Genomic DNA, 15000 nt, shown 5'->3' with positions numbered 1-15000 from the left:
AACTCCATGTTGTTGTATTTGTAGAAGCCGAAAGACATCCGCTGGGCCATCTTGGCTGCAACACTGACCTTCAGCACGCACGCACACACACACGAGAGAAAAACTGAGATGAAACAAACGGTTGCTGATGAGGGTTAGATAAACAAAACACTACGGCCCTGCCTGAGGTGGAATCCTGTGAAGCTTTGGCTGGATGTGTTTTAATAACTTGCACTCACAGCGTCATCATGTGTTAGCATGTGAATGTGCTTATCTTTTCACAGGCTATCATTCGGGTTGTCATGACAACAGAAATTAAACTTTAAAAGCTTTGGCTCTTTCTACTATCATTAAAATAACAGATTGTTTCAAAACATGTGGAATCAAAAAACTGTAGTTAGTTTATCCTGTCCTCTAATTAGCATTAGCATTTAGCTCGAGCGTAACCGTCCCTGAGCAGAGCGTTTGCAGCTTCTCACCCGGTTGTCGTAGACCTTCTTGAGGGCCTCGTAGCGGATCGAACCCTGGAAGATGACGCCCTGGAAGGTGTTGCTTTTGTCGCTCGCCACCAGCTCCACGCACACCATCTCGCCCTCGCCCACCGTCATGTCACTGAACACCTGCACACATAATAATAATCACATTACATCTCAACCATCAAGTTCTCGATGCATAGCAGTGGACACACACACACACACACACACACACACACACACACACACACACACACACACACACACACACACACACACACACACACACACACACACACACACACACACACACACACACACACACACACACACACACACACACACACACACACACACACACACACACACACACACACACACACACACACACACACACACACACACACACACACACACACACACACACACACACACACACACACACACACACACACACACACACACACACACACACACACACACACACACACACACACACACACACACACCTTCAGCTGGCATTGACTTGTTTGGCTGAGAACACAGTGAGCTGTTTTTTTTCTCGCTTCTGAGCACCAAAAAAAAAAAAAACGCTCATTGATTTCCTCCCAGGAGTGAAATCTCTGCTATCTGGTGTTTTTTCCCTGCAGGAACCTATAAAACGACGTGTTAAAGCAGGAGCTTGTTTTTAAATGGAGTGAAAAGGCACCAAGTCACACTTCATTACACCGACCGCATCGACTCACAACCAGGAGCAAAACACTGTCAGCCTGCGTGGAGTCAGTCTGCACAGAGTAACAGCTTCATTACTGAGGGGAAAACTGCCTTTTTTCCCCCACACATTTACTTTTTACTACTTGCTCAGTCCATTTGTTTTCAATAACTGAATTCATGTTTTTTATACCTCTGAACTGTTGTCTCTGTTTTTGTTCACTTATTAAGATATTTAGCTCGGGGTGTCATATATTGTCGTCTTCAGGATACACTGGGCTTCAAATGCCAGGAAAACATCAATATTGAAAGAAGTTTTCAGACCATATACTCAAGTGAAAGTAGCTTCATCAGTGTGTAAATATGCTCTGTAAAAGTAAAATAACTACACAGAGAAGCCATGCAAATCAGACTTTATAATACAAAGTACTGAGGACCGAGTATGGAGCCCTGAGGCACACCAATATCAAAAAAATATGTAGGTGGTAAAGGTTGTCAAAATATTCGATACTTCAATACTTTTTAATGTTACATGTTTCAAAACAATAAAATCTGTTATTTTAATGTTCAATATATTTAGAAAGTACCAGAGCTTTAAATAAAAATACAAATGTTCACTCATATTTTAACCAAGTAGGTGGCACTTCCTTATTGATCCTCACACCTTCAGGTGGAAGTGAAGCAAATTTAAGCTGTATAATAAACTGCTGTGTATCTTAAAATATAATCATACATCCAAATTAATATGCGAGTCATATATTACTTTTCCGTTCTGCAAAGTAACAAAATTAAGAAAATACTTAGCCACGCGATGTTGAGACATACTCTAAAATGAATGTTTGTTTATGGAAGAAGATGTATGTTACATTTAACATATTTCTCAAGCTGCAGACCGGTTCATAAAGGGTTTTTACCTCCTCGAAGTTGTCGATCATGAAGAAGATGTTCGGGTAGCTCATCTTGGACTCCTCTCCTTTGCTGTCCATGGCGTGTTTGCTGGGAGACGCGAACACTTCCTGATTGAACAGAGATCAACGACTTGATTAACCCTCTGAGGTGATTAACGCGGCGAGCAGTTTTTAGTGTCATGATGAAGTGTGTGAGCTGCTGCAGAGCTGTGAGGTTTCCTACCTGACATTTCTTCTTGTGGATGTGGATGTCTCCTGCGTCTGAGCGCGTGCAGACTGCACATGTCACCACGTAGTCCAGCTGGAAAATAGAAACGTTTTAAGATTATTTGGAGGCATGAGTACAGGAAACGAATCTCAAATGTTTCTGACTTGTATTTCAGAAGTGTTTTTGCTTTCTGTATGTTTTTATTTTTTCAACTTGCAGAGGCAGAGCAAAACATCGACAGCTGTCTTTGAGAGCTCTAATCAGCATCAAAACCATCATCATACAAGAGTGAGTGTTGCTCACCTTCTGCAGGATGAGGTTCAGGTAGACGCTCTCCTCCCAGTCGATGTCCGGGTCTCCGAGGCCGGGCAGCTTCTTGGAGTCTCTCCTGTAAACCTCAACCTCCACCTGAATTTTTTTTTTTTTTTTTTTTTTTTAAAACAGCCGACACATTGGGTCAGTACCTGCTGCAGGTTGGTCTCAGTTCAGGTGTGCAGTGAGCAGGACTCTGACATTTAAACCGATTTGACAGGAAGTCTTCAGAGGACAAAGAGAGCTGCAGCACGTCAGAATCGATCTTTATGGATTTTGTTTACTGACATCATCAGGAGGAACATGCATGGGGTTTGTAGACGGACTAGGGACACATGGTGAAGTGTATTTTGTGTGATATGTGACCTTTAAACGGTCGACACAATGGAGAACTATGTCAGCTTTTGCAGGAAGTGCAAACCGCTCTCAGGGAAGAAACATCATGTGGGGACCGACTTCCATTTCTTCTTTGCTTGGTTGCGAAAATCAGACGTTAGTTTTGTGCAACATTTCGTTTTGAATGAAGCAGGAAAATCTGACTTTGTTCAAACTGCAGCGCACGTTTTCCTCCTGCAGCAGAAAACTAAATCTCTGATTGTTTTTTTTCACCGACACTGATAAGAGGAATAGAAAAGTATGACTTCTATGTCTGCGGTGTCGTTTCTGCATGTGTCAGTTTCCTCCATGAAGGGGGAATTTCCCAATCGCCCTCCACACGGGCTGCAGTGTAACCATGGCAACCATTCCTGTGCTCTAATTGGTTTGTGAGTGATATGAACGCTGGCGTGTGGAGACCATGCGTCTCCCTGCAGACCGCAGGACGTGGACCTTCACAAACTGGGAGGATTCAAATTTAAAGAATAGAAACGACAAAGACTGAATATTTAATCTAAGAGGTAAAAAAATAATAATCTTAAAAGCAGAAATGTTTTATAAACATATTACATCAGAAAAGATTTAAAAGATTGTTATCTCCGTTTTCAGTTCGACCGTCTGCGACAGTCGGCATCCTCGCGCGGCGAAATGACCTCCCTGAATACACAAACACACTTTAATCTCTGTAATGCTGTGTGTGTGTGTGTGTGTGTGTGTGTGTGTGTGTGTGTGTGTGTGTGTGTGTGTGTGTGTGTGTGTGTGTGTGTGTGCGTTGTCAGTACAATAAGACGGACAGAGATGGTGATGATGGGAGCTTTTTAACCCCACCTGGACGCAGAACAATGATGTGTTACCATGGCGACCAGGCGCCGGAGAGTGATGCAGGTCCAAAAGGCAGATGGAGAGAGCGTCTAGACGAGCGTTCAGAAAATCTAATTATAAAAAAGGAGCAGAGACTGAATTGTATTTGTTCCTGTTATTATATTTTACTGTGCGTCGAGGATTTCACATTTTTCACATTGCGGAGGTAAGAAAAGTCAGAGAATATACTCCGTCTGTAAAAAAGACTTTAGTCATTTTAACAATTCAAAGTCGACGTCACGGCCAAGTCTCAGCAGACGTGGTCGGCAGGAACACAGAAAAGCAGAGTACGGATCCTCGGTTAAAGGTTAAAGGTTGTATTGTGCCGTTGGAGGTCAGAATAGGAATGTGTATCATCAGATAAATCAACACCGCTCGCTGAACTTTCTGCCACCAGTTGAGCTCCGCCGGGCGCCTTCATAACGCCATCATTGCTGTGTCAGGGGCCCTGGAGTTCAAAGGTCGTCTGAGTGGATTAGTAATTAGATGACACTGTTATTTTTAAGTCTCACCTTTTTTCCCTCGGTGTTGTCCGCGCTGACGTAGGCGAGCTTCCTGCGGACGTAGAACAGCATGTCGTCCTGTCGAGGAGTCCACTTCTCCATGAAGTACGTGGAGAACATCCAGGTCCAGAACACGATGCGGTCATCTTTAAAACATCCTGAAAAAAACACACGAAGAGGAAGATTGATGTACTCAATCTAAAAGTGTGTGACGGTAGAGGCTGCAGTCAAACTCTATCTCTCCGTCTTGAACAGAAGCGTCTGGATTTAAAGGGTGCACACACGGTTAAAGAGACAAAATGTTTGAACAAGATGACCTTCTCCTGCAGCTCAGGTGTTTCCACAATTCAATCAAAGCCGCAGATCGATACAAACAAGGTTACTCCACACAATCCCACATTAAATTAACTTAAGCCAATTTCTGCAGCGAGATGAAAACAAATGGCAAGACGCCGTGTTTGTGTTTCCACCACGGAGAAGACACCCTTCATTAATCTCAGAGTATATACAACCTTACTCCCATCCATCCAAAGTCTCGTCCCTCAGAGCAGCTCTGATAAGTTAAGGTCATGAACCCTGACCCTGAGCAGTTCATCCTAAAGAGTCTAGATGAAGTTTGTTCTGATGCACGTTCACTCTTTAATCCTCATGCATCATTATGGACATTTTTGTCCATTTGGTCAAATGTCTCCTCTTCATCTGGTCATCATTTTGTCTGTTAGTGCATATGGAACACATTTTTGTAAGAAAGTCTCTTGACACATTTTGGAATGCAAATTATTATTTTTTTAATAGATCAATAGAACACTGAAACATGTTTACGACCCTCTGAAGTCATTAAGGACAAAAATGTCCACTTACAAAAAACTGCTATAAAAACAGGGAACTACATTTTAAATCTGATGCTACACAAAAACTAACAATGCATCAAAGTCAATATTTTGGATAATCTTTGACATATCCAAGACTGATTTTAAAAAAATAAAATAACTCATTTTTGTGTTTTTTTCTTAAATAACAACAGGGACATCAAGTAATCAAACTGGCATTTAAAGGGTTAAATTCCTAAAAAATGATTGGATGTTTGGTAGTTTTGAGCAGGGCTGAAGTTGTTTAAGAGATTTATGCAGAAAAAAGGAGAAAAAAATATCAATCTGTTCTATTTTTATATCAGTTTTTTGGAAGTGGACGTTTTTTTTCTGACTTAAGAGGGTAGTAAATGAAACTGATGTCTGAGGGTTAATATAATTAATTTAACACCACTGGAGAGTGATGATGTTTGTTTTTAATCCGTATAGCGCCCCCTGCTGGTGACAGAGAACCGTTACAATGAAGCTCACATCAAATGCTATGGCTAAGCTAACATCGGCTGATATTATCGGCTGGGCGATTAATCGGTCGGGCTTTGTGATGAACACGATGGAAATCATCTCACAGGACGACACCTTAAACCTTTTCACACTCTGGGAAACAGAAAGCGTTTACGTACCGATAAGATTTATATTCCAGATTTCAGGATAAATCTATTTAATGACATTCCTGCTCTCCGGAGAGGATGAGCCATTTTGATGACATCATCCCAAACACACATTAAATCAGCGGTGTGAACATCTCGTCAGCTCTGAGCTCAGGCCGCCAGCCAAACAACCAGCGCCTCGTGTTGTAGAGAGAAAACGACCTCTGGGCGCCGTCCAGTCACATTTGGCAACAAAGGATGTTCTCTTTAGACCGAGGTGAGTCAGTGAACACAACCTGCTGGCAGACAAGAGCAGGAGAAGCTCTTCCAGAAAAACCTGCAGCCGTCACCGAACATCACATCTCAACGGTAACTGGAAACGCCGTCCGAGCCAGAGGAAACACTTCAGTCGAGGTCGTCTCACACATGAGACTGTCATTAAACCAAGAGGAGTTTGGACTTCTTGTTTGGTACATTGTGGAATAAATATCGGGTAATTGGGAAATGTTTCTGTACAGAAAACTTTTAGATTTTACAGAATCCTCGTCTGTTTTTCTAATTTGGTGTCATAGAAAAGGCGTTACTGTTAACGATGTTTGTTTGGCTGCACATCCCCGAGTGTTCCCGTTCCAGAGCGAAGCAGCAGCAGCCCCTCGAAGACGTTCTGAAAAGTCTCGTTCTATTTTTAAGCCTTGCATCCCGTTTTAAAAATACATCAACCAGCGGTCTGAAACCCGGCTTGCTATCACTCATCGTCTGAAGAAAGTGAGCTGAATCACCCAAATATGTATCTCAGCCGGCGCCGAGGAGAAGCATCAGAGGCCGTGCTCGGGCTCTTTTATATTTCATGACAGTTAGATAACACTCTGCGGGGGCTCGCTCGAGGCTCTGTCAACGCTCCAGTGACCTCGATAAGAGGACGGAGCAAAGGATGGATGGAAAGACGGGGGGAGGAAAGGATGGATGTACTTGTCCTTTGCCTTTTTTTCCCCATAAATGACTTCATTAAAAGCCTTAAAATAATCTTTGGGGGCGCTGGAAGCCTAGTGGATGAGTCCTCAAAGTGGGCGACCCGGGTTCAAATCCGACCTGTTGCTCCATGTATCTCTCACTGACTCTATACTCTGTCCTGTCTCTAAATAAAAAAGCCCCCAAAATAAACCTTTAATCTTTTATTTTTTACAGTTTTTTTGAATTTCTCATTTCTCTCAGAAATCTTCAAACTGTATCAACAGTTAAATGTTTATGTTTTTTCCATTTGAGACTCAACACAACCTTTGGGAACTCTGGGACGTTTTCATTCATTGTAGATAAAAATCACTTCACTCACTGATCACCACGTGACCATCTCTGTGTCATCGCCGTCATGTGTTCAGGTCGAGCGAGTGAATGAACTCTTCTGTTTGAAATGAGGCGCTGGAACTGATGACAGGCAGCCGGTCGGCCCAGAGGATTTAGCTTGAAGACGTCACACGGATCAGAGTGTTCCTACAGGATCCCCAGAGCGAGAGACTAATCCTTCAGTCACACAAGACACTTCCTGTTTTCAGCTCGTCGACATGATGTGGTCGTTTGAAAGCTACTGTGGTTTCCTGTCCGCTCAGACTCTTCTACAGTTCCAGTGGAGGTTTTTGACGGACCATAAAAGTCACATGTCCACACTTTCTAAACTACAACAAAGACTCTGCTTAATGAGCTGTGAGTGTTTTGGTCACTAAAGTTCCCATTACAGTGATCTGAATCCACAGATTTGACCTCCACTTTTACCGCCATTTAAACTACCGCACTGATTTAGAACATTTTTACATATTCTGCACGGTTTGATTCCTCAGGTGACAAATTCATCTTTTAATTCAAATCAGAGTCAGAAGAGCAACGTCAGGGGGATCTGCAGCCGACTGCTTCCTGATGTTTACATCGAGCTGGATTTGTTTGGACCAGAGAAGGTAGGCGCTTTTAAGACACCCCCCCACACGGCCGTTTTGGACGCCCCTCAGTTTGTCAGATATGAGAGCAGTTATCAGGTCAACAGGTGTTGCAGCGATGGAAGCGGGCAAGAGAAGTGGTTCAGATAGAAGTGATTGTACCCGACCTAAAAAGCCTCTGCATGTTTCTAATAAGCTCCACGAGCAGAAACGTGCTCAAACTAGGATCAATATTGGAGATGCTTTTGAAAAATGGAGAGAGGTTAGAACACAGAAAGGTTTACAGACCCATGCAGAGCTGGATAAACACTGAAGCTTCAGAGTCCACCACATGGTGACCTGAGTGAGGAGGGGGGGGGGGAGACAGCTCTCTACAATGTTTAGAATTTAGACTGCAGTACACATTTTAAACACTAGGGGGCAGAGTGACATACTGCTCCTTTAATATGATTTTGTTTACTTAACTGGTTTCAGCATTTTACATGATTTCATCAAACTTTTTCATGATGTTTTTATAAACTTCTTTGAGCATAATCAGAGTGTACAATATAAACAGAGTGGAGACATCCCTCCTTCTGTCTGTGATGTCCCGCAGTCACACAAACACATTAATACAGTACTCATAGCGCGACACGTCGGAGAGACAGAACTACATTTTCCCCGCATTAGAAAAATGCTGAAATCAAACATTCAGATGGCGTTTGACTTTGACTGGCCGAGTTAGAACAAAGACTCTGAGTCAGACTGCATTAATTATTCAGCAGGTTTGTAATAATTTCTGTCTGTCGGGAGTGAGTCACCGTCGGGCTATTTTTACCGTACAGTAACACTCATCGGGTCGTGCAGTTTGTGGAGAGCGGAGCGAGCGAGCGAGAGAACGACCTGCTTCTATCGATCGACCTGCAGATCTATTCTCTCTGAACAGCAGCGAGCTTTAAAACTTTACACTGGAGTCAGAGTATTTATAGATCCTGCTCCGACTGTGGAGGGATACGCTGGTGTGTGAGGAGGTAATTAAACCTGAATCATTCATGTTGGTCTCGTCTGACTCCTGATTGAACTGTTTAAGATATTTTATTAATCCTTTGCGGGAAATTACACAAGGAGAGTCAGGACACAAAACACATGAAGTCAGACTTTTAGAGCACATGAAGACCTCCTCCTCCTCGAGCGGGTGCTACGTTTGTGTTCACACAAATCAAATGAACCGAACTTCAGGATCAAGTTAGTGTACTCAGATCTGGCCCCGGGTCCTTAATGTGAAACCACCATAAAACCTCAGAGTGGAGACGACATGAGTCTGGGATGACACAAAATTCAGACCAAGACTTTTTTTTGTTTCTGAAACTTTAAAACTAAGTGCAACACGACGGGACATTCCTCTGTGACGGTGATTTGTTGATGGACAGTAACAAATATCAACCTGTTTGAGGATTTAAATTATAGTTTGATAAAGGTGTTAAGATGGACCTGCTGCTCAAATCTGTGACCTCATGACGTCTCTCTGTCAAATAGAAGAAACGAGGTCGACGACATTATCATGCAGAAACAAAAACTACCGACACAACGCCGAGGTTAGAGCAAAGCAGAACAATGACTGAATTAAGTCCTGAGTCACTGTGGATGCTCTCAGATGTGAGTCACACTCAGCAGCCTGAAGAGGACCATCCAAGGAGACACACACACACACACACACACACACACACACACACACACACACACACACACACACACACACACACACACACACACACACACACACACACACACACACACACACACACACACACACACACACACACACACACACACACACACACACACACACACACACACACACACACACACACACACACACACACACACACACACACACACACACACACACACACACACACACACACACACACACACACACACACACACACACACACACACACACACACACACACACACACACACACCTCTTTAATGTTTTGAATCTGGACTGCAGTACCCGTTTTAACCACCAGGTGTCAGAGCTACATATTGCTCCTTTAAAGTGATTTATTTTAAAGTTTGATGACTCATGGAGGTCGGTTATTCTTTAAAGAAACACGGCTGTAAGATATTAACTGACTTGTAGTCTCAGAGTTCAGAGGAGAGTTTGAACAGTGGGTAATTCTATTTCCTGTTTACTTTAGTTCTAATTCACTCAGTGGTTTATCTAGATTAAAGATCTGAACATTTGTCAACATGCAGATTAAAACCAGAACATTATCTTTGTGTGTGTGAGAGCGTCTCTTTCTCTGCGGCTGATCAAACAGGTGCTGATGAAGTCATGGGTTGAGAACAGAGCTCTATTGATTTCTCCATCAGCAGAAACGAGCCGCAGGAACAAACACAATCAAACTCTGCTGATGTGACCCACGACCTGATCCCGGCTCGAGCTCTCTATCACCGGTCTGGACTAGGACCCGGTACCTGTTAGTGTGTTGAAGATGGTTAAATCTTTTACCTACTGAAACTCTTTTTCTAAAGAATGAAGAAGACATATCAGAAGGGGAATCAAACGTACAACAGAGTCCAGGTCAAATCTGCAGGGACAAAACATGAGAGCAACCACATACTGCACTAGTTAGCAACATAATAGAATACGGCATTGTGGGGCGGTTTAGTATGACCAGTGTGCTCCTGTTTCATACTTCTAATTTTTACTGACCTAGTAAACAACTGGTTATTTCTCACACACACAAAATTGCACACTATGATATCTGATCTTTCAACACTCAATGTGACTTCACTATGAGTATGAATAGTGAGAATGTCTGCAGTTTTCCACACTGCAGTTCCACTCTGAGACCTTCGGTGGGCGCCAAAACACACCAAACAGAGTTCCTCCATGTCGTTGCTTTAAGGGATATTCTGAAAGTGTTTAGCCAACTAAGAGAAGACTCTTCAGTGGAAGAACGACTATAACCAGGGTCACCATAATACCAAGATTCTGAATATAGATACCAGTTTGTTACCATGGCAACAAAAATAGAAGTCCTAGGCACACATTACTGGTTTAATTGTTGGTAATGAGTCACAAAAATTGCAGGAAAACTCCTGCACATTGTCTAAATTGCACAAATAAGTTTTCTAGAGGGAAAAGTTGCCAACTTCTATGTGAAATTTAGACCGTGTGAAGGAGTTTGCATGCAATTTTTGATGGATTCATTCCTTTCCAACACACCTGTCTTATGAGAAAGGTGCAGCTGGATACTAACAATGATTTAAATATCAGAGATTTATCTTTTTGAAACACGTGGTAAAGGACAGTACAGAACAAACTGAGAACCTCAGACCAGAACATAATTAATATGAATCAGGACACCTGCATGGACCCTGAGGGCCACACAGTGAACACATCACGGACCGGGCACCCTGAGGGCCACACAGTGAACACATCACGGACCGGGCACCCTGAGGGCCACACAGTGAACACATCACGGACCGGGCACCCTGAGGGCCACACAGTGAACACATCACGGACCGGGCACCCTGAGGGCCACACAGTGAACACATCACGGACTGATCCGCTCACCCAGCCCGCTGATCTCCTGTCGGATGTTCAGTCGGTTCCTCTCGTCGGCGATGGCCTTCAGCATCGTCTGCAGCGATCCGTCCAGCTCTCCGTTCTCCTCCTCCGCGGGCCCGACAGCCTTACACAAACCGGGGAAGGACGCCATCTCCGAGCTGGGATCATGACAGTCCGGGCTAACAGCTACCGACGGCACCGGTTCACGGTAGCTAGCAGGCGGTTAAAAGAAGCCCAGGAGAGGAGAGGGGATAGGGGAGAGGGGGGGGGGGGAGACCTGAAAGTAATCCGGAGGAAGAGGCTCTCGGTGCGGCGCTGCAGTCCGGTACCTGTCCGCTCTCCTGTGGTAGGTCTACCGGAGACAGGAGCAGGTAGGTCGGGCTGCTGAGGGGGGGACTCTCTGGTGCTTCTGTTGTGCAGATCAGCTGGAAACACCCCTCGCACTTCCTGTAACAACACGAGGCTTTTAAAGAGACAGAACACCTAAACACTCAGAACACGGGGCGGTGTTACAGCGAAATCTGTCAACCGGACAATTCAGTGACCAGATCCGGAAAGCCCACTTGAAAAAAAAGTATACATTTTGTATTTTTATTTTTAAAGACTATTCTCTCATTATCAACATTTCTATGGTCATAATGAATAAAACTAGAGTCATGAACATAGGGGTCATGAATCAAACGCACCCCTGTTGGCATCTCTTAGTCCCCGCCCGGCTGGTGAAGGGAAGGAGTATGTACCGTATTATCAAAAAGCGGTTAAAGCTACTTTAAGTGTTAACATGACTTCATGGTTAATTCAGATCATTTTTGGTTACTACTAACTTTGTAATAAATAAAAATTACTCAAGGAAAGTCGCAGAAGATTCTCTCAGCTTTGTCTGAGGGATAAAACCGTTAAATTCGACTCCATTCACGGTTAAATCTACTATGACGGACCGTTGACGTAACAGGTGTTATAACAATTTCTGTGACCGTTTAAATTCTGTTGCGCGCCAAAGACAAAACACTGAACTAGTGTTATAATTAGATGACAAATGTAGTCTAGGCTGGTCATTGTATTCTAAAACAATTAAAGTACATTTTTACTTTGGATAGAAAACAAATTATTGAGGTATTACAGCTCGACGTGGTCATCGGATATAATGAGTAACAGAATTCTGCGATACACCGGGGGTTGCACCACAGCTAACTCCGCCTGTCTCTCCGTCTGAAGTGGGCGTTAGATACGAGTGCACCCTTTGTTTTTAGACAAAAGGTGACGTCATTATCTCACGAGCTGCTTAACGTGGATGCGTTAAGGACTCAGTGGGAACAAAATGTGATTTTTTTTTTAACTTTTGTTTTTCCATATTGCTTCATTTTGTCAAACTCTATCAAGAGAAATACGATCTTTATTATCTTGTAAATTAAAATATTTTTAAACTGTAATATGATTTTAATAGCTTCAAGTCAGGATTCGAGGATTTTAAGGATTTAAAATCCATAAAAATAAACAAAACACGACTTTTACTAACTAAATATTCTTAAAATTTACAGTCTATGTTCTTAATTAACAAAAATAAAACATTGAACCTTTAAATAAACGTATGAAACAATAAACATTTACATAGGAAGTCTCAATTTGAGAAAACTTTGTGGTAAATGTGTGTTGAGGGTTCGATCCCCAGCTCCTGCAGCCACATGTCCGATGTGTCCTCGGGCAAGACACTTATCCCCAAATCGCCTCCGCTGCTTCAGAGCAGTGTCGGCCATACAGCGATCGTTATCAACAGACTGTTGTCATAGAGACAGGACGGACATGCAGTGCTTTTCTTCTCAGCACACAAACACTTCATGCAAGTGCACAGTGAGCGATTCTCTGCTTAAAAAAAATACCAGGTGGACACGGGGACTTAGAGAAGAATGTTTTTTAATGGGCAGATGACGTCACCTGTTGGACAAACTCTGAAAATGTCAGCTGTGGAAGTCTGACACCAAAAGAAGCCATGACTCAAACATCGGTATCGACCCTGATTTTCACAACGGGTGTCTCTCTTGTGTTAACACAGACGTGTGCGTTAAGTTTGAGGGTTTAATCATGATTTAAAAATAGTTTAGTACAAAAACATAAAGGACCAAAGTGCCCTTTTCTTACCCTCAAACGTTAAATATTTATCTATTCAGATTTCCTCTTTTGTCCCAAATGGGCTTCCATACAGTTCAGAGTCTCAGACAGGATTAAACACCGGACAGATGAACCGGTGAAGACGCCCCAGGTGAGCGAGCCTCAGGTGTGCTGTGCTGAATGTCGACTTTTTAATTAAATAAAAACACAAATTAGAATTTAGAGGTCATCTGTACAGACCCAGATATGAGACAAACGTGATGAAGTTAATAAATGTTTCTGCTTCTCTGAGTGTCTGAACTGCACAAATATGTTTCATGCAGATGTTTGGCTGCATTCATTCTTCTTCTGTGGTGTCGTGTGAAGAATCCGATGAAGTTATTTCAAAGTTTTTGTGTTTTTAGATTTTATGGATCATTAAAATATCAGATTGTATCGTTTTACTATAAATCAGTTTCTGTGTTTCTTCTCTCTCTCTTATGAACAAACACACGTCTGACTCAGCTCTGTGTTTTATTTCTGCAGAAGAAGACTCAGATGAAACCTCGCCGCACGTCTGCAGGTCGCCCCCCCAGCGGACGATATCTCCGGGGGTCGCCCTGAGGTCGCCTCTCCGGATTTCGGAGCGCGCTGATGGGGTCGAAGCGGGGCCGGGGCAGGAGGCCGCGGGGGAGCTCCTCGGGTCTCTGGTCGTAAGCACCCCCGATGATGCCGGGCAGAGGAGGGGCGAGCGGGAGGGGGAAGGGTGGGAAGGGCGGGAAGATGTCCGGCGGGTTCCAGGGGAGAGGAGGGAGGGAGCGGGGGTGAGACAGACGACGGAGTTCAGAGCGATGTTTGTAGGAGCGTTTGTAGATCTGGAGACAGAAACAGACGAGGAAAATATTAAATACATTTACATTAAAAAAACATCTTCTTGGTAATGTCTCTGCAGGAGGGCGGAGCTTCAGGATGGAGGAGGCGTGGCCAAAAATAAGTTTGTTTTGGTTTCATGCTGGAGCTCAAGGGCGCCATCTACTGGATCAACAAGTTGCACATTTTTCCTTTAAATCTTTTTTATAGACCTGTGAAACGTCCTAATAAATAATGATTGATTCAGTTTGATTCATCCACTCTGACTGTGTTTGTCTCACCTGCTTCCAATCCGAGTCTCTGGGTCTGCTTGGATCTGAATCTGGACACAAACAGCAGTTTGTTTATTTGTTATTTTTTAAACATCTCCGTCATAAACAAAGAAAACGAGGAGAGACGTTTTGAAGACCTCACCTGTGAAGTCTCTGCGGTACAGGTGTCTCCACAGTGTAGAGTCGGCCGTGGCGACGTTAAAGTGTTTGCAGACGGACGACAGTCTGACCACAGAGGCGGCGTCCAGCAGCCGGAGGATCCTGAGGGTGAGTTCAGGAGGAAGAGCGGCCAGACCGAACGCCACGGGCAGAGACATCGCTGGAAAACACAGAGAAGACCGAACTGTAGTTTTTAATCTTTGAATCAGAAATACATAAAAGATACAAAAATACAAAATATGAAGTCGAGGCTCTGCGCGTGTGTGTGTGTGTGTGTGTGTGTGTGTGTGTGTGTGTGTGTGTGTGTGTGTGTGTGTGTGTGTGTGTGTGTGTGTGTGTGT

At 43.5% G+C, this 15000-nt stretch overlaps 2 protein-coding genes across 3 annotated transcripts in view; both read right to left on the bottom strand.

Moving 5' to 3' along the window:
• The window catches only part of kiaa0930, a 23822-nt gene extending 11444 nt beyond the window's left edge, over positions 1–12378 (bottom strand). The window contains exons 1-8 of the mRNA XM_061029205.1: positions 11960–12378; positions 11280–11720; positions 4340–4488; positions 2583–2687; positions 2295–2372; positions 2078–2179; positions 459–599; positions 1–68 (exon numbers count right to left, since the gene is read on the bottom strand). The exon at positions 1–68 is cut by the window's left edge and continues 121 nt beyond it. Coding sequence (XP_060885188.1) covers positions 1–68; positions 459–599; positions 2078–2179; positions 2295–2372; positions 2583–2687; positions 4340–4488; positions 11280–11424 — 788 coding nt within the window. The 5' untranslated portion in view covers positions 11425–11720; positions 11960–12378. The remainder of the gene's footprint in view (positions 69–458; positions 600–2077; positions 2180–2294; positions 2373–2582; positions 2688–4339; positions 4489–11279; positions 11721–11959) is intronic.
• Positions 12379–13167: 789 nt separating this feature from the next.
• Positions 13168–15000, bottom strand: part of fbxo7 (F-box protein 7) — a 6642-nt gene continuing 4809 nt past the window's right edge. For both annotated transcript variants that reach the window (XM_061029202.1, XM_061029204.1), the window contains exons 9-11: positions 14643–14819; positions 14510–14550; positions 13168–14233 (exon numbers count right to left, since the gene is read on the bottom strand). In XM_061029202.1, the coding sequence (XP_060885185.1) occupies positions 13913–14233; positions 14510–14550; positions 14643–14819 (539 nt within the window). In that variant the 3' untranslated portion in view covers positions 13168–13912. The remainder of the gene's footprint in view (positions 14234–14509; positions 14551–14642; positions 14820–15000) is intronic.

This window comes from Labrus mixtus, chromosome 22 (assembly GCF_963584025.1).
Source record: "Labrus mixtus chromosome 22, fLabMix1.1, whole genome shotgun sequence".
NCBI lineage: Eukaryota > Metazoa > Chordata > Actinopteri > Labriformes > Labridae > Labrus > Labrus mixtus.
The sequence above is the reverse complement of the archived record's forward strand: the minus strand, read 5'-3'. Positions and strand labels throughout refer to the sequence as shown.